General features: G+C 35.0%; 1 protein-coding gene across 1 annotated transcript in view; it reads right to left on the bottom strand.

Moving 5' to 3' along the window:
• The window catches only part of LOC118767724, an 88,326-nt gene extending 68,625 nt beyond the window's left edge, over window positions 1-19,701 (bottom strand). Inside the window, exons 1-6 of the mRNA XM_036512753.1 lie at window positions 19,577-19,701; window positions 8,767-8,852; window positions 6,072-6,153; window positions 4,499-4,646; window positions 2,103-2,166; window positions 665-770 (exon numbers count right to left, since the gene is read on the bottom strand). Of these exons, the coding sequence (XP_036368646.1) occupies window positions 665-770; window positions 2,103-2,166; window positions 4,499-4,646; window positions 6,072-6,153; window positions 8,767-8,832 (466 nt within the window). The 5' untranslated portion in view covers window positions 8,833-8,852; window positions 19,577-19,701. The remainder of the gene's footprint in view (window positions 1-664; window positions 771-2,102; window positions 2,167-4,498; window positions 4,647-6,071; window positions 6,154-8,766; window positions 8,853-19,576) is intronic.
• Between the last annotated feature and the right edge of the window lie 1,698 nt (window positions 19,702-21,399).

Below are 21,399 nucleotides of genomic sequence, written 5' to 3'. Positions count from 1 at the left end.
TGCAAAAGTTTTACTTTTAAAAAATTCCAATTCTAAAGGGTCGAAACAAACCTGAGCAACGCCGGGCGATACTGCTAGTTATTTAATAATGATACCAAAACAAATAGCTTTATAAATCTCATGTCAAAACTTTTTTTTAATTTTCAACATGTGCTTCGCCTGTATCCCTGCAATTTTCAAATCTATCTTTAGCGTTGCGATACACATTTTGAAGCATTTCATGAGTTATCTCCTGATCTCATAACTGAATGCGTTCCTTAATTTCAACTAAATTATTGCTCCATCCTGGGGATGAAGGTAGAGAAAATAATTGCAGCCAAATTGAAAAAAAATCCTGTCGTGGACAGATAAACAAGATCCAATAGGTATAAATATTACGTTCCCCTTACCACACGTCGTGGACGCTCTTTTTTCTCTCTCTCTTTCTGTTTCACCCTTCGCCTTATCCTCTTTTCCTCCTTTTTCTTTCTCCTCTCTCTCCTTTCAACTAATCACTTCAAGGCGTTACAATTACATTCTCTCTACCTCACGTCATGGACGCTTCTCCCTCTCTTTTTCTCCATCCCTCTTTTCTTTCTTCCTCTTTTTCTCTAATCACGTGAAAGCGCTACCGACGGGCTAAGTAACGTAATGACAAGCAGAATATTATAAGACTCTTACTTACCACTTTGAATATTTCCGAACTTCACTCGAATATAATTATCTCTGTCTTTTCGCTTATGTTCGTGTGCAAGACCAAGAATATGACCGAGCTCGTGTAAACATGTTTCCTGGGAGAAAAAAAGAACAAGAATTTTTTGATGAAATCCCAACACAATATTAAGAATCAAGTCGATTCATTTTATTTATTTTTTTGTCGCCTACAAAGCTATATATGCAATATCTTTGTCTCTGTTTCCATTTGTCTTTACTTATTGTTCGGGTTAAAACCTTATGGATATATTATTTAGTTCAGTAGAGCGAGAATATAGAATAGATATTTTTATCAAGAATGCTAATTTTTCCCTTCTAGAAAATCCAACATTTTCATTCAAAAATCATTAAATTATAGCATCTGACTATTTGTTTGTTCACAAACTTCACAGTGCACTGTGTATGTGTAGCACTTCTATGGCGTTAAGCGAATCGAAATCACATCTTCTGCTGGATAAAGCGCCAGTCTATTACAAATAAACTTCCCTATGAGAAGAAGTAAACTAAGCACTGAAAACAGAGACAACCCGTCTTTCCTAGTACTTCAGCCCTCTGTAATTCTCTTCCCACCAGTTTTATTTTCTTTTTTTTTCTTTATCCTGTTTTTGTCCTGTAACCATCAATTTCTAGTACTCAAGGTAAACATTAATCACATCAGTTTCAACTAGACTGGGAAAGTATTCAGAATCCCTTCCATCCAACTAAAACTCCAATAATATTTAAAGTATGTAAGCAGCTGCTTACATTGGTGTAGTAAATATTGCTAGTTATCTACTTAGAACTTGGTAAGTTTGTCCGTTGGGAATTACAGCCTTGGACATGAACAACAGAAAGTAAATATAAGTATTTTCTTGAATCAGCTCTGTCTAGGAAACTTCAAAATATACAGTTGATGGACTATATTTTATTATTATATTAGGTGCCAGATGTCTTTATTTTTTATCACACCCTAACTTAGAGAATATAGATTTCAAAACTATTCTTATTCTATTTGCGAGAGTAAATATCACAGTATATTTAGTTTACCAAACATCTCGTCAGTTATGTTTTTTTTCTAATCCAACTGCCATACAAAATATGCTAGAAATGTCTTCCTTGAGGCAAGGAAGACATTTCTATAAATGTCTTATAAGACTTATAAATGTTTTATAAGACTTATAAATGTCCTATAAGCTTTACAAGTCTTCATAAACTGTCATGAGGATATATGAATACACGAGTCTTCAGTCCTCTTATAAAAGCAGCAATTTCAACATTTTATTCTTAGCAAGTTGTTTTAGCAGCCCCTCCAAGTCACACATCAATCTATTTCTAAAATACTATGGATTACATTCTTTTCTCTTAGAAGTTTCTAATTATTACAATAAAACCTTAAAATCCCAAAATTAAAAGAATTTATTGATACTTACCGCACTACAACAGCGAGCTGATCTTTGACTATTGAAAAAGCCGATCTGTGCAAAGCAGTTTTTACTTTGAAGTAAAAGAATGAATTCGTCAATTTAAGGGTTAATAAGAATCCATTTTTTGATATGAGGAAATATAAAGGTATGTTATCCAGATATTTGTCTGTTAACCCCTGTTACCTGAGACAGCTAAGCAGGTGACCAAACCCATCTCCTTGAATACGTTTTATTACACCTTACACAAACATATCCCATAACCAGTAATCCCCCATATGGTTTACAGCAGTCCGGCAAAAAACACTGTCTGCAATATCCAGAAAAACACATTAATTAATTAGTATTTAACTACTATTGTAATTTATGTTAAATGGCATTTAACTACTAATGTAATTTATGTTAGACTGTCATCTGTACGGCAAATTATGCATTCCTGCACCGCACAACCTGCACGTGTTCTTCATTCCAGCTGCAGTAGATTCTTCTGGTTTACTCAAAATATATTACCGGCCACTCCAGTAATCACGCGGAGAAAGCTTCAAGTTTTGCTGTCTGATATGCATCCAAATTCACATTTGGACGCACACGGTTAAATGCCACTAAAACTTGACTTCTCCGTTCCACCAGTTTCACGACCACGCTATGTATCAAAAGATCTTTAGTCATTCCAAAACAAGAAAGCCACAAGCCCTGACAATGTACTTCCATAAACGTCAAAGAATGCACCTTAGAACTTGCTTTTTCTCGACAAATAGCTCTCCTCCCTCTCTCTCTCTCACTCAGCCCCACCCTGTCTCTCTCTGTACACTATCTCTCACACATCATAACACACCGGACACATGTTGTCTAAATCACTGTCCAATCACAACAATACAACCGGCGGACAGCGTCCGGTTGTGTTTTGAATTTCGCATGGTGTACCAACTGACGTGTTTTTGCAGGGAGACATACTTAGATTCAGCCAGAAGACAATTTCACCTCAGAGTGAAGGACCATTTCCACAAGGCCACATCACCCAGTGCCGTGTTCCAACACCACCAACAATATGACGGGGATTTCTCCACCCGTATACTGGCAACGGGGATGGACGCAGTCAACTTCAGAATCACTAAGGAACACTTCATTAGGAAGAAGACACCCAGCCTTAACCGCCAGAACAAGTCGGATGGATGGAAATAAATCCTCTGCTTCCAGAATTTTTAACCAGCACCAGCAATAACCACCATCAAATAATAAAAAGAAAGAACGTCAGATGAAAATTCCTTTATCTGTAAGCGCTTACGCGATAAAATTTCACACCCAGCAACAGGTCTCACACCACACGTAGTTAGACATTCTATAGCACCCACCCGTCATGCATATAACTCATTCCTTCGTCACCCGTTCGGTTTCTCCTCCTATTATAACACTGTTTTGTCAGGGCTTCGTCTTTCAAGATTCTTTTGCCGCCTACGTTTATCCTAGTGTCATATTGTAGCTGTTGAAGCTAAACATCAACTGCAACAATCTTAGATGAACTAAAATGTTATAGAAACTGACACTTTCTGTCATTCTAATCATAAAAACCTATTCTAAATTTGTTACTTTAAAATTTTCCTATTTTTTATTCTGGTTTCATACGTAAAAGACCCAAACAGATTTTCAATGCTACGGAAATGCTCAGTAAGTGACTTAACTAAAGCTATTAAAAAAAGCTGTCAAATGAACAAGCATTGCAAAACTGAAATGTGTTATGGTTGTGTCGAGTTTATGAATAGGTTTCGATCGATTATAGGTTGTACAGAATTTCCTTTCCTGGGTTGTAAAGAGGTGCATTGTGATGCAAATATACGCTTCTGCCAGCAAATCATTTTTGACTCACCAAAGGATCCAGTGGATCATTTTCTGTATTTTGTTTTATTGCTAACCGAAGTAGTTCAATTCGTTGCGAAAGAAGCAATATAATGGTGTCGATAACTATGTATATATGACTCGTTACATACGTTTCTTAAGTAAAGGCACGAAATTGATGGGTATGAAGCAAATCAAAGTGATGAGGCAATTAAAAATTGACACATCACTCAGGAAAGTCTTCATTAACCACTTATATTTTAGCACAGTACACATTGTTTAAAGTATGTATGTTCTATATTATATGTTATGTTTTATAGAATTAATTCTGTATCAGATTTAAACTTGATTAGATGCAATGCTCTTTGTTAAAAATTTTATAAGAAGGTTTCGCAAATATTAAAAGTGGATATGCCTTTCAATTATTTTGTGGCCTTTGAGACTCTAAGTTATAGCTTATTTAGCTTATGCCTAAACCAATCGTAGGCTGCATAGGTATATGTCGTGTTATAGATAATATTCCAGGTGAAATGCTTTCAAATGTCATAACAGAAGAGAAAATGTTCATTTACCTTCCTCCTTTAAACAAAACTGATCCTTGGTGTTTCATTTTGGCCTTTATTGCTTTGCCATCTGATGTATTCATGTTAACAAAACGAATACAAGATAAATACGTGTACTGGTGCGAGGCATATTGGACAGCTGCTTTTTCCCTTTTAGCTTTAAGAGAAAAGTAAATATTACAGATAGTATATATACAGTAATTTTAAATGTGAGCACAAACGGTAAAACACACAGGTACAAACACATACGTTCACATACACATATATTTATGTATGTATGCATGTATGTCTTAACGAAACTGACGCAGCCTTCAGAAGATCCCTTACTCGATCGGTGGATCTGGAAAAAAAACTATCAAGTAAATCTACCTCAAATATACCCTGTAGTATTAAAAACAACATACATACATACATATTTATTGGGTGAAAATGGTATCCGAGGAAATTGATAATAGTATAAGGTGGCGACAATTAGCCCAATGCAGAATTCATCGAATATCTGGATAAGTATAATTGTCCTAAGGGTGAAGAAACTAATGTTTCAGATAGCATTTCATCGCCTCAGACTGAACACGATAGAAATAATCACCCCCAACCAGATTGACCGAGCACTATAGTATTTAGTTTTCACTTAATGTATATTTTGTATTTTATTTATATATATATATAAATTCGTTTAAATATTTTAATTAATTGTATCTTATTTTTTATTCTTTTCTTTTTATTTAAACAAGAATATATTTAAGATATTTCGTATTTTACAAGATTATTTACGTATATATATTAATTTATCTAATTAATTATTTATTGTTTTTTTCTTTAACTTGAAGAGTGGTTATATATATATTGAAGTGATTTTACTAATATTATTATTATTACTATTATCATTTCTAAAATATATCCACGAAACACGTATCGTTATTCTACCAAATATATACGTTTTATTTACTTTTTTGCACATTATTTAATCATTGTTATATGTTTTATCTTTCTGTAATATGTAATTTTTCTAAATGGTATAATTTAATTTTTGAATTGATAAAAGGTGTTTTTTTCTAATTTATATATATATATATATATATATTATATTTTGTGAAATTTGATTTAGTATTTCTAAATTGAATTTTTCCCTGTAAGTTTGGAATAATACTCCCTCATATTATTATTATTATATATATATATACATATATATATATATATATATATATATATATATAATATATATATATATATATATATATATATACATATATATATATATATACATATATATACACATACATATATATATATATGCATATGTACATACATATTTATATACATATATACACATATATACATACATATATATACATACTTATACATATATATATAAGAATATAATGCATAAAATTGTTTCAGGTTACTTCCATTATTTACCGAGAATAAGACACAATAGTATTAATCATCAAAAAATACTATTTGTGATATTCTTTTCACCGTTCCTTTGACTCTACTTTAATTTTTTAGTGTTTCATAAAGTATACTTTCCCCCACTTCACTATAATCATATGAGTCAAATATAATGGAAATGTTTACTCACTCATTTCAGGACTGAATTGGTAGAGTATCGTATTATTTGGCCATAGTTTGTTTACTTCTCTCTTATGTAATTTTCTTGCCTTCTAAACAAAGTAGGTATTTTCAGCTTTATAACAATGCAGTAGAGAATAAGGTGATATCAAAATAAAAATGCAAAATGTAATACAAATGAGTGCACACGCATCCACACAATTACTCATACACACAAATACAGGGATTGGACAAAATGATGGAGGCACCTTAAAATTTTAAACAAATTTGTTTTAATATGGGATAGGACCGCCTTTGCAGTAATTACAGCTTAAATTCTACGAGCTATGGACTCGTGCAAAGTTTGAATTGCTTCCAAAGGATTTTTTGTCCATTCTTCAACTAAAATACTCTCCAGCTCTTGTAGTGATGATGGCGAAGGGTATCGACTCCTTACTTGTTTTTCTAAAATGCACCATAAATATTCAATAATATAGAGATCTTTGGATTATGGTGGCCAGATAAGATTTTCAACTTCACTAGAATGTTCTCTTGCCATTGAGTAACAACTTCAGCTGTGTGAGTTGGTGCGTTATTGTCCTGAAAGATTGCATTTTCCCCCGGAAACAGTTCTGCAACCGTAGGATGAATTTGATTAGATAAAATGCTTAAATAGTCTTGAATATTAATTCTGCCATGAAGGGAAACCATTGGGCCGGCGGATTTCCAAGATATAGACTCCAGATCATTACAGATCCTCCTCTATGTTTAACAATTGGAAGAAGGCAGTCTGGGTCAAATGCTTCTTTTGGCTGTCTCCACACGTATACTCGGCCGGTGGTCGGAAATAAGGTAAATAAGGACTCGTTCGAGGAAGTAACATTCTTACCCTGCTCTGGGGGACCAATTCTGCAGGTTTTTACTCCACTCTAAATGCATTGCAACATTTGTTTTTGAAATTAGTGGTCTTCTGATTGCAGCCCTCCCGTGAAATCCGAATTTCTGCAGCTCCCGGCGAACAGTTTTTGTGGAGGTTCTCGAGGTTGTCATAAAGGTCTGTAGTAATTTTGAGAGCTATACTTTCGTGATCCTTTCTAACAATTCGCATAAGGATCCGATGGTCCCTTTCTAAAAGTTTTGGTTTCTTCCGGAGTTTTGTTTTGACAAGGAGGTTTTTCCCTCTTTCTCAGAGGCCGTCATTACGTTCAAGATAGTACTTCTTGATACACCAAACATTTCGGCTGTTTTCGTTACGCTAGCGCCAGTCATAAGAGCACCAACAATTTGACCTCTTTGAAAGTCCAATCGATCTGTCATTTTAATGAATTTTAATTACCTTTTTCTGATGATGTCTGAAAAGAAACAACAATTTTAGCAAAACATATTAAGCAACACTAATAATAAATCAAAAAACATAAAAAGAAGCAAGCTTTTGACGGTTTTATAAATATTTCAAATTTATGATACTATGATGCTAGGTGTTTCCATTATTTTGTCCAACCCCTGTATATACATGCACATGCATTTATTGATATATGCATACATACAAAGAAAAGTACTTATATATATGATGTACCACTCTCACACACACGCACACACGCACACACATACACACATACTCTCTCTCTCTCTCTCTCGCTAGCTCTCTCTCTCTCGCTAGCTCTCTCTCTCGCTAGCTCTCTCTCTCTCTCTCTCTCTTTCACACGTGCGCACAAATATGCGTGCTTACACATGCACAAACATATATCTGTCGAAAGATCTAAACTCAAAATTTTGAAATATTTTAGTCAAAAATAATTTAGAAGTTTATCTTAAGACATGTTAGTGCGTGAGTGTGTGTATGTGTATATGTGTGCATGCATTTATGCATGTATGTATATTATCATTTAGTTTTATTTAAAATTTTCTTGCCAATACTGGAATTTTATACAACATCGGCAAGTTATTTGTGTATTTTTGCTGCACGTCTAGATACGTGCATATATACTTAATTAGTAAACTTCTGGAAAGTTTTATAAATTTTTACAGTTTCAGTGATGGCTTGCCTTGTAGTTTTCGAATCAGTTTTCTCCTTTCTGGCTTTCAGAAGCCTAATTTCTCAAGATTGAGTCTCAAGTAGTTTGTTAGATATCCCAGTGCCCCAATAATTACAGGTATAAATCTAAACTTGTAATGCGAGCAGAGTAACTGCAAATGCCTCAGTAGTTCAGCGTAGCGGTTTTCTTTTTCGCTGATCTTGAGTTTTACGTTAACATGGGCTGGGCTACGTATGTATGTATGTATGTATGTATGTATGTATGTATGTATGTATGTATGTATGTATTTGGCGGGGTGCTGAAAAGCTCTGGACTTTAAGTGTATCGCGAAAGGCCTGACTGGAAGCTCAACCTTCCGAGTTCTTTCACAGGGCTTAGAAAAACTAAACGAATGCTGTAATAAGCGTGTGAATTTGAGAGGGAAATATGTTGAATAAAGTCATAATTAACTGATGTACCTGTATTTTCTTTTACCCAAAGCCAAGAACTTTTCAGCCACCCTTTGTATGTATGTATGTATGCATGTATGTATGTATGTATGTATGTATGTATGTATGTAGTATGTATGTATGTATGCATGCATACATGTATGTAACTATATTTTTTTTAATTGTTCTTTATGAAGAGTAAAAAATAGCTTGCTTCATTTATCACTTTTCTCTCATTGAAAATTGTATATCTACTACTTACCTGTTTGTTTGACGTCACCATGTCTATTAAACTCAGTGAAACCAGGAACCAGTAGATTAATTCCATTTCTTGAGAAAATAATCACTCTTGGAAATAGAATAAAAATCCCCGACCAAATTTATTATCTGCATACAAATGTTTATAATACAGAAACAATCTCAAAGATTCTGTGTGTGCGTGTGTGTGTGTGTGTGTGTGTGTGTTTGTGTGTATGTGTGTGCGTATGTGTGTGTGCATATGTGTGTGTGCGTGTGTGTAGTGTGTGGCGTGTGTGTGTGTGCATATATTTGTGCACAAACATGCATGCACATACATTCACAGACGAAGGCAGTACCGAATGTAATGCAAAAATGATATAATATTTTTTTTTATTAACTGGTCTAGATCATTCAGATTGCATATCTTTATAGAATAGCACTTTCTCTATAGATGCTCTTCTTGTTTTACTTCACTGCAGGCAATTCATGTGTTTCAAGAAGGAGCGTTATTTATTTCTTGACAGAGTGGTCTTTCAGAATGTCCAAATTCACAGAAGACTGCAGATTGCTTATGGAGATGACGCTATTAACAAGAGCAAAGAACAAAGATAGATGAAGGAATCTAAAGAAAAGAAAACACTCATTGAAAGTAAACCAAAAGAAACTATCAAATGTGATCCCATGATACGAATCGCCAGCAGATGGACGGATTGATTTGCTTACACGCACACACACACACAGACACACACACACACACACACACACACAAACATATATATATATATATATATTCATACATACAAACATACATTCATTAATGCATACATACGCAATACACACATATACATACATACATACATAAAAATTTCACACGAATGAAATTATAATAGGAATATAAAAGAAATTAACCGTTATCTTTAAGATAAAATTTGTTAATAAACAAAAGGAACGCTTATGTAACCACGATGAAATACTTTTTATCTTTTCCACCGCTTACGTTTAGTCATGGTTCTGTAACTAGTAACGTTATTAAGATTTTCAAACTAGATTTTGCTAACAGTAACGGGGTAGTTACTAAACGAAATATTTTTATGTTCTATAAATAAAACTAAGAAAGTAATAGATAAGTGATATGAATATGAAATGATGAAAGACAATAAAAAGTTTTTATTAGATTTCTCTGTAATAACTGACCTTACTATTCAAACTCAGAGACTGAATATCATAGAAGAGAAGTAAAAAAGAGTAAAATCATAGACTTTACAATAACATATGATAGCAGAGTGGATATCAACGAAATTGAAGAAATGAGAAATATAGAGACTTAACCAGAGAGATGAAGAGTTTGAGGAACACAAAATTAACAATAGTTCCTCTAGTGGTTGATGCGCTTGACTCAATACTCTATCTGCTGTCTAAGAAATTGGAAATTGCGATACGTAATTCCACCAGCAGAAAAACGTACCCTGTATTCAACAAGAATCCTAAGAAACATTCTTGATATTCAAAGAGACTTGTTGTTACCAATCTTCAAGACAACATCCCCGCTGTTATAGAAGAAGAAGAAGAAGAAGAAGAAGAAGAAGAAGAAGAAGAAGAAGAAGAAGAAGAAGAAGAAGAAGAAGAAGAAGAAGAAGAAGAAGAAGAAGAAGAAGAAGAAGAAGAAGAAGAAGAAGAAAGGGTGGGAGAGGTTTCATCAGCTGTCATGACTGTACCGAAGCTGAAGAAAACAGCTAGGGGTAGTATATAAAAAATGCCGTAGAAATACTGTTGAAACATACGAAGAAGGCTGGCATCATCAAAACTGAAAATTGTATAACTAAAGAAAAATTTAAACAAGAAATGAACAAAAAAAGAAAAAGCATGGAAGGAAAAGAAAATGTATGGTTAGTTTGCAAGTGGTATAAACACCAAGACAGATACAGAGGACAGAAGGCTATGGATAAATAGGAGTGACTTGAAGATAAAGACAGAAGCACTCATATGCGCAGCTCAGGAACAAGCGTTAAAACAATTCAAACTTTGTACGAGTCCATACCTCGTAGAATTCCAGCTATAATTACTGCCAAAGGCGGTCTTACACCATATTAAAATTAATTTGTTTGAAATTTTAAGGTGCTTCCATTCTTTTGTTCAACCCCTGTATATCTGTAAAGGAATCTGACAAATTAAGTAAATAAAAGGAAGTAGAAATAAAATACAAAAGATGTTGCCTCTTAAAGCGAAAATTGTTCCTGTTAGTGTAGGTGCCCTTGGCAGAAACGTTAGTACGCCGGGCGAAATGCGTAGCCGTATTTCGTCTGACGTTATGTTCTTGAGTTCAAATTCCGCCGAGGTCGACTTTGCCTTTCATCCTTTCGGGGTCGATAAATTAAGTACCAGTTACGCACTGGGGTCGATGTAATCGACTTAATACTTACGTCTGTCCTTGTTTGTCCCCTCTATGTTTGGCCCCTTGTGGGCAATACAGAAATAGGTATTGTAAAAAGGGGTATGTCAGAAACATCTAGATAATATCTCAAGTGAACAATATCTCAGAGAAATCCAAAAGATTGTGCTGAAAAGTACTATCCATATCCTTAGAACAGTTTAAATGTTTTTAAATAACATGAAGATATTTTGCTACTACTCCTACCACTTCCTCTCCCCAAGCTTTCAGTCATACTATAACATCTCTTATCCTTCACTCGCCCCGGGACGCTGGGTGTGTCTCGGCGAGTGATTGTAACAAACATGCAGATTAAAAGTAATAATAATAATAATAATAATAATAATAATATAATAATAATAATAATAATAATAATAATAATAATCGTGTCTTTATTGGCTACAAGGGCCGAACATCAAACAGTGATACAATACTAAGGATGATACAATACAAAGGACAAGTGGGGTGTTGAACAATGTCGTGTATACAATAAGTAACAAAAACAATTAACAAGACAATTAAACAATAATAATAATTCCCAACAAAAGGAAAGTTTCTCACAGGGACAACCGAGGAACTCCACACATTCTGGTTATCCCAACCGCCAGATGCACCTCAGTAGGTTCTTCTCTCCTTCTCAACTCCTCCGGTTTACAAGCGAATGTTCAGAGTAGGCCCATTTACATGGGCCATCCTCGCCACATTCACCCACTTTTCAACAAATTTACTGGGGGCAGAACTTCCCTCTCTACAAAAAAGTCGACGAGGGCTTGGCCGAAGAGGAAAGTATATGTCTTCATTCCTTTCAATCTCGTCTACCAAACTACCTCCTTCGTCATAGCCACCAGACAGAAAAGGAGGCGGGGCGATCTTCACAATGGACTCGGTTGGTAACCAGATCCGTCCTACACACGACAACAGCTGTTCGACAATATAATAATAATAATAATAATAATAATAATAATAATGATAATAATAATAATAATAACAATAACAACAACAACAACATCAAAAACAATAATAATGATAATAATAATAATAATAATAATAATAATAATAATAATAATAATAATAATAATAATAGCAATAATAATAGTAATAATAATAGTAATAATAATAATAATAAAAATAATAATTATAATAATAGCAATAATAACAATAATAGTAGTAGTAGTAGTAGTAGTAGTAGTAGAGTAGTAGTAGTAGTAGTAGTAGTAGTAGTAGTAGTAGTAGTAGTAGTAATAATAATAAAACCGATATCAACACATACATGCTACGTATTTTAATGCCGTTATTTTACAACACTACAAAATGTCTAAAATCAACTAAATCTGATAAACAAATAAATAAATAAATAAACTAGAATATACAATTTATTACACTGTCTGAAATCAGTGGAAAGTAAAAGCTGGTCATTTGAGAAAATATTATAAGCATAACTGTATGCGGCTCTATTATAGCTATATGAAAGCAAGATAACATTAAAGTGTAAAGCATATCTAGAAACAAGCAGCAGCACCTTCTAGCACTCACAAGCCAAAGACCTTTAAAAATTATCCATTGGCTTTGACAATAGCTTCTGGAAAAGGATTTTCAAAGAACCCTTATCGATATCAATAACAAATCTCTGAACGAGATATAAACAGTAACTGCACGACAATGTGAGGTATACTTGCCATCTCAATATGGCTAACCACTAAGGGTGGGTGTTACTGTAGCTTGTAGCCCCAGGAGAACATCGTCTCCAGCTGGCTTTAGGCACACTAAGCCAGCTGGAGACGATGTTCTCCTGGGCTACAAGCTACAGTAACACCCGCCCTTAGTGGTTAGCCATATTGAGATGGCAAGTATACCTCACCTTATCGATATCCATATCTGTAAAACTGACGCTCATGGCTTCGCTAAAACTACGTAATGCAAATGTAGATGTTATATCAACTGCCATGTACAGTGATCTCAAGCGCCCAAATGCATTGCACAAATTGTTGGTGCTATCAAGGAATTCCTGCAGATGTCGAAACTTCAGTGCGTGCTTATTCTTCACCAAAACTCTGTTGCAATGAGGGCTGGCAATAGTAAACTTACTCCTTTCACATAAAAGATATTCATCAGAAAAGGTATGACTATCGAGCAATAGTGCATCGATATTTTATTTTATTATGCACCCTTTTCAAGCCTAGCCAGGCTCATGGGCTCGGTTTCCCAGTTTCTGTGGCGTATTTGTTTCCTTCAGCTGGACGGGACGCCAGTCCATCGTAGCATTACTCAAGAAACAGGAAGAAAGAGTAGAGAAAGTTAGGGCGAAAGAGTACAACTGGGGTTGCTACCACCACCTGCCGGAGCCTCGTGGAGCTTTAGGTGTTTTCGCTCAATAAACACACACAACGCCCAGTCTGGGAATCGAAACCACGATCCTCCGACCGCGAGTCCGCGGCCCTAACCACTGGGCCATTGCGCCTCCAGTACATCGATATAATACAATGCAAATTGACCAATCAGAGACAGCATATGTTTTTTTCATCTTGTTCCATTTCTGCATAAAACAGGCGAAACTATTTGTCGTATCGTTCTAATTTCTAACTACTTAGAAGTTCAAATGAGGAGTGACTCTACATATTCAGAGACCACCTACCTGTGTCTCAGTCCCAGTAGCATGGCCTTCACTACACCCGCCACTGATAGCTAACGCTTGAAAGTTCAAACGTACAAGAACAGTGCGTGCCGGAGAACGTTTAAAAAACTTAGCGTAATACTTAGCGTAATACCAAACAGTTCAAAGATTGCTACTTACCATAACTACCAACTAGATGTCACTGTGTAAGACTATGTTTGAGCCTCTAAATTCTGTAACATAATTAGTTGCACTGGAGACAGCTGGTAGGAGACGATGATTAACGCTTTTGTCTATTTAAATTTTATTAAAGCCCCCAACGAACCGGATTTACATCCTACTTGCAATGGAGTACAATATGCGGCGGAGCTTGTTCTGCATAGATTGATTTTAATTGTACAATTTCTTATTAATCTTTTTTGTTAGTATTTTATTTTTTTTGTTAGCTTTTCAACTAACACTCCGTCCTAAATTCTTAATTCTACATTTAGCAGTCATGAGCCAAAACATATTCATTATTTCTCACCCATTTGGTGAGATATAATTGATATGTTTAAGCACATAAGTAGGGCGACGGTAATATGGCTCATACAATTACGATTGCAACATAGTATATAATTTAAGGCGGCGAGCTGGCAAAAATGCTTAATGGTATTTCATCTATCATTACGTTCTGATTTCAAATTTCGCCGAGATCGACTTTACCTTTCATCCTTTAGGGGTCGATAAATTAAGTACCAGTTGCGTACTGGGTCGATCTACTGCTCGACCAGCTCCCTTCCCAACAATTTCGGACTTTGTGATTAGAGTAATGGGATCGATCTAGTCGACTGCTCCCCTCACCAAAAATTCCGGGCCTTATGCCTAGAGCAGAAAAGAATATCGTATGTAATTTGAGACACAAGCCAACAAGGAGAGGTGCAAATAAGGTCATCGTATGCTTGAATAAAATGTAAATAGGCCATCTATTTCTGGCGATATACATTCTCGCACATACGTTTAACTCCAAAACTTTTACATCACTCGTTCTCTTGAGACGAGATGAGCGTCAAAGCGTCTTTGTTATTGTTGTGTTTATGGCTGATTAAATGAATACCTGACATTGGATTCATTATCATTCTTTTCTTTCAAGTCTTTCATCAACATTTGAAATTCTAAGACTACTTTTCTAACCACCACATCAGTCCAACCAACCACACATACACACACAAACACATAGTTTGGTTACTGTCATATATATTAATTATATACTTATTAAAGCTGCAAAATTATCACTGAACTATTACTCATTTTCACGTCCCCGTTCGTCGGACAGCTGTGATGAATACTTATATGCTCACCTGTATATATATATATATATATATATCCGTTTGAAGTACTCAATTACATAGAAGAGAATAAAATAGTTTTTGTCAATTTATGACTCGTAGCTTGCACATGAAGATCCCATGCACCAATGTTTCACCAACTCTCGTATATATATATATATATATATATTATATATATATATATTATATATATATATATATATGTGGGGGGGGGTTACATGCATATATGGGTACAGAACATCACCAATGGTGCAAATAACATGAAATATGTAAACAAACGTGTTACATACGTAATCAGCGAGATAAAAATGGAGAACAGGACAAGTAAACACAGAGAAATGACCCTTCATCAGTTGTCGGCTGTCTGTTTACCCCTCATTTCGCGAATTCTCAACGACAATATAAGTTTTCAAAGACAGGATTTATGGAAACAAAAAACATGACAGTGGAGACATACAAGGAAACCGAACGAAAACAAACATGGAAGTTCGTTAGACCAGAATGAGAGGGAAATAGTGAACGCTGTGAGAAACATTTTTTTTTAAAAGAGAAAAGATAGAAGAGAAAGAGTAAAAAACACGTCAATTCTTTTGAACGTACGTACAGGAAAAGAAAGATGTTCACGTGAGGAAAAGAAAGATGGACGATAGTCACATGTGAGCAACGAGAGAGAGAGAGAAAAAGAGAAAAGGGGAGAGAGACAGACATCGTAAACGGTGAAGGTAGGAGGGGTGAAAATGGAATTAGAGGATGGAGGAAGAAAACAGTATAGAGTGGAGAGTCGCTTCAAAAAGGTGAAGATAAACTTGCCTGGAAATGGATGCATCGAGTTCAATTAAATAATAAATAATATATATAATATATATGTATATATATATATATATATGTATGTATGTATGTATATATATATATATATGTATATATGTGTATATATATATATATATATATATATATATATATATATATATATGTATGTATATATATATATATATGCATATATATATATATATATATTATATATATATATATATATATATATATGCATATGTGGGTACAGGACATCACCAACGGTGCAAATAACATGAAATACGTAAACATACGTGTTAAATACGTAAACAACAAGAGAAAATGGAAAGTAGGACAAGTAAACACAGAGAAATGACCCTTCATCAGTTGTCTATCTAATCCTTATTTCGAGAATTCAACTATAATATGAGTTTTCAAAGACAGTTGCTCTCATAAATTCTAAAATAAAATTTAAGATTTATGGATGGTCAAAACATGACAGTGGAGACAAACAAGGAAACCGAACGAAAACAAACATGGAGTGTCGTTAGATCAGAACCAGAGGGAAAGAGTAAACGCTGTGAGAAACATTTTTTTGGAAAGAGAAAAGATAGAAAGAATGAGAAAAAATACCTCCGTTATTTTGAACGTCCGTGCAGGAAAAGAAAGATGGACGATGGTCACGTGTGAGCAACGAGAGTGAGAGAGAAAAAGAGAAAGAGGAGAGAGAGAGAGAGAAAACGGTGAAGGAGGGGGATATATATACACACACTACTATTGCTATATATATACTACTGTTGTTTTATAGATAGATAGATAGATAGATAGATAGATAGATAGATAGATAGATAGATATAGATAGATAGATAGATATAGATAGATAGATATAGATAGATAGGTAGGTAGGTAGGTAGATAGATGATATTTTAGCAGCCGTATCTGCTACTGCGGCTGCATTTGCTGTCATTCACGGCACAAGTTTCTCTGTACTTAAAATAGTGTCAATGAACTACTTTATATATTTATTTATGTGCTTGTTTATTTGTTTTTGAGAAAACCCGAAGTAACTTAATCTTCTTCACTATTCCTTCATGATCTTTTGTCGCAACAACTCCACCTGTGAAGATCACTGAGGGTGCAACTCTCTTTCATTTTATTCGACACAAAATTTCACCTTTCGTGATTTCAAATTATGTTTATGCGGGTTTTATCTTTACGATTTGCACTGAGTTCTTATCTTACCGATCCCATAACGATGATAATTACCCTCAGCAGAATGTAAAATCAGAAGTTAAGGACCCAAAATTATTAGTATATTTTCCGTGCTCTACGGATTCTAAAGAGAGACATTGCTGTTGTACATCTAGTAAAAACAAATAGATAGTAAAATTAAAACTAAAGTAACATCTGTTTCTAATTTTGGCACAAACCAGCAATTTCGGGGGTGGAACCAAGTTGATTATTTCGATCCCAGTAATCAATTGCTACTCATTTTATTGACCCCGAAGGGGGTGAAAGGCAAAGCCGTTCTCGGCCGAATTTGATAAAACTAAAATAATATTGCGTTCAAATTTTGGCACAAGACCAGCAACTTCGAGGGAGCGGGTAAGTCGATTACATCTGCTCCAGTATTTAATTGGTACTTATTTCATCGATCCTGAAAGGATGAAGGCAAAATCGACCGCCGTTGCATTTGAACTCAGCACGTAAACATGAACGAAATGCCGCTAAGCCCGGCACTAAAACTAGAGTAAAATCAAAATTTATCACAGGCGAAGGCATACTTTTCGGTCACGTAGTGCCGGGTTCAGTCCCAGCATGCTATACTTGGGGCAAGTATCTTCTGCAATAACCCCAGGCCAAGCAATGTCTTGAGAGTGAATTTGGTGAACAGAGGTTATACGGAGCTCGTTATGTGTGTGTGTGTGTGTCTGTCTGTCTGTGGGTGTGGGTGTGTATGGCTGTGGGGATGTCCTTGTGTTTGTATCCCCCACCCTAATGTTTGATAACGGGTATTGATTTATTTACATCACTGTAACTTAGCTATTCGGCAAAAATTAAGATAAAAAAAGCACCAGCTTTGAAAAATAAGTCTTATGAATCAATTTTTTCAACTATATCTATCAAAGTGATTCCCCACCATTGTTGAAGTCTAACGACTAAGAAATGAAAGACATTATAAAACGTATAACTGCATAGGCCAAATCATTGCATAATTGATACATATTTTATCAGCCCCCGAAATGATTAAAGACAGTTTTTGAACACAGAACATAAAGAGCCGCAAGAAATACTACAAAATATAATGCCACATGCGCTTACGCTCCTGCCAACTCGCTGTCATATTTATAACAGTAATTATTTTTATTAGTGGCACAACGCCCGAAATTTTGCGGGAGGAAATTAGTCGATTTACATTTTGCCCTTGCACGTAAATTTTGCCCTTGCACGTAAACGTAGAGCACCGAAAGAAATGTCGCTAAGAATATTGTCCGATGCAGTAACGATTCATCGAGCACACTTTCATGTCTATTACAATACTAATCATACATATTTGTTTCCAATTTTGGCACAAGGCCAGCAGTTTCGGGCACCGGAGTAAGTCGATTACATCGACCCCAATGTGCAACTGGTAGTTATTTTATCGACCCCGAAAGGATGAAAGGCAAAATCGACCTTGGCGGAATTTGAACTCGGAATGTAAAACCGGACGAAATACGCACTTCTATTTCTTTACAACCCACAAGGGGCTAAAGACAGAGGGGACAAACAAGGACAGACAAACGGATTAAGTCGATTATATCGACCCCAGTGCGTAACTGATAGTTATTTTATCGACCCCGAAAGGATGAAAGGCAAAGTCGACCTTGCAGGAATTAGAACTCAGAACGTAAAGCCGGACGAAATACGCACTTCTATTTCTTTACAACCCACAAGGGGCTAAACACAGAGAGGACAAACAAGGACAGACATAGGTATTAAGTCGATTACATCGACCCCAGTGCTCAACTGGTACTTATTCTATCGACCCCGAAAGGTGAAAATCCGCGAAGCAGAAACAGTACTGTATATTTTGTTTTATTATTATTTGTATATATTTATTTTATTGTAAGTGCAAAGGAATGTATTGTATTGTAAATGCAAATGGAGGAATCAACGTAAGCTTAAATGATAAACCGCGATATGGTGAAGGATTAATGTATGTTGGTTTCAAATTTTGGCACAAGGCCAGCAATTTAGGGAGACAGGGTAAGTCGATTACATCGACCCCAGTGCTCAACTGGTACTTATTCTATCGACCCCGAAAGGATGAAAATCAAAGTCGACCTCGTCGGAAATTGAACTTAAAACGTAAATATGGACTATATACCTATTTCTATTTCTTTACTACCCACAAGGGGCTAAACACAGAGAGGACAAACAAGGACAGACATAGGTATTAAGTCGATTACATCGACCCCGGTGCGTAACTGGTACTTAATTTATCGACCCCGAAAGGATGAAAGTCAAAGTCAATCTCGGCAGAATTTGAACTCAGAATGTAACGGCAGACGAAATACCGCTTAGCATTTCACCCGGCATGCTAACGATTCTACCATCTCCCCGTTCCCTAATGATACATATTACGAAGCAAATTATTCCTTATTTTTAAAATGAATGATGAACAGAAATTACTCACCTAAACACTATTGAATTTTTCACTTCTTCACGGGGAAATAATACTAACTTGCCTGTAGATTGTTCCAGAATAGGTTTTCGCTCTTCTTGACTTTGTCGCGGCCTGAAAATACAATATTATTTAGCTTTCTTCCTACATATAAGTAATTTTCCTGTTAACAATGTGACAGCTGTTAACTGAGTGATTGGAACTGCAATATCTTACAAGCCTTCATAAAATTTGTTACGTCAGCTATGCTCATGTATGTATGTGTGCGTGTATATGAATGCATTTACAAGCACCTGTGTATGTGAACGTGTATATGTATGTATGTATGTATGTATGTATGTATATATATATATATATATATATTATATATATATAATATATATATATATATGTATGTATGTATGTATGCATGTATATATGTATATGTATATATATGTATATATATATGTATGTGTATATATATATATATATATATATATATATATATATATATATATGAATCTGCGTGCGTGCGTGCGTGTGTGTGTCTATGACTATTTTAGTGCGTATATATTCATCTATCTACATGCCTGAAACACATGCATTTATATATATATATATATATATATATATATATAAACTCACACACACACACACACAGATACACGTGCGTAGACAGACAGATAGATAGATAGATAGATAGATAGATAGATAGATAGATAGATAGATAGATAGATAGATAGATAGATAGATAGATAGATAGATAGATAGATAGACAGATAGATAGATAGATAGATAGATAGAAGAATGGATGGTCTACTAATACATATATTAAAATGTTTACTGATAGTTGCATCACTGATTTATTTTTACTGGCTTCAGTAATTGCATATCTTCTGTAATTGCATACGTTACGACAAATTGAGTTTTGTGTCATTAAAACACCAACAAAGCGAAAACCTGTTCTTATACATTTGCTAGGACACACTTAATCAATCACTTCGTAAACACGTTTCTTTGAATTTGAGTTCTTTTTTATTATGCTAACCTGCTGTTCTCTTACAGGTACGGGATATCACTATCGAATTTTTTAATTAGTGTCGGTTATATATGCAGAAGAAAACATATTACGACCAATTAAATTGACTTGCGTACAATAAAACGTCTTAAGGTGCATGATCGTTTCTGAAAAAAGAATTTAAAAAACCTTTATTCAATAAATGGTAGAAAGAAATAATAAATTTAAAGGCGGCGAGCTGGCAGAATCGTTAACACGCCGGCCGGAATGCTTAGCAGTATTCCGGCTGCCGAAACGTTCTGAGTTTGCCTTTCATCCTTTCGGGGTCGATAAATTAAGTACCAGTTACGCACTGGGTCGATGTAATCGACTTAATCCGTTTGTCTGTCCTTGTTTGTCGCCCCTTGTGGGTAGTAAAGAAATAGATAGAAAGAAATAATAAATAATAAATAATAAATCATTAGCACACGCCGGACAAAATGCTAAGCAACATTTCATGCCACTTTACCTGGTAAGTTCAAATTCCGCCGAGATTGACTTTACCTTTCATCTTTTCGGGATCGATAAAATAAATATCAGTTGAATACTAGGGTCGAGTCGATGTAATCGACTTATCCCTCCTCCCAAAATTGCTGGCCTTGTACCAAAACTTGACACCAATATTATCTAGAACGATGGAGCAAACTCGAATTAAGTTCCGGAGAAGAGCATCAGATCTATCTTACGAGTAGTTTTCCTTGTCTCACTTTTCGTTCTTCCACCGCTGGGAACCAATTTAATACGTTTGTACTACTTCGTATACTATACTAGCAGTATCGCCCGGCGTTGCTCGGGTTTG

Source organism: Octopus sinensis, linkage group LG2, assembly GCF_006345805.1.
Source record: "Octopus sinensis linkage group LG2, ASM634580v1, whole genome shotgun sequence".
Taxonomy (NCBI): Eukaryota; Metazoa; Mollusca; class Cephalopoda; order Octopoda; family Octopodidae; genus Octopus; species Octopus sinensis.
The sequence above is the reverse complement of the archived record's forward strand: the minus strand, read 5'-3'. Positions and strand labels throughout refer to the sequence as shown.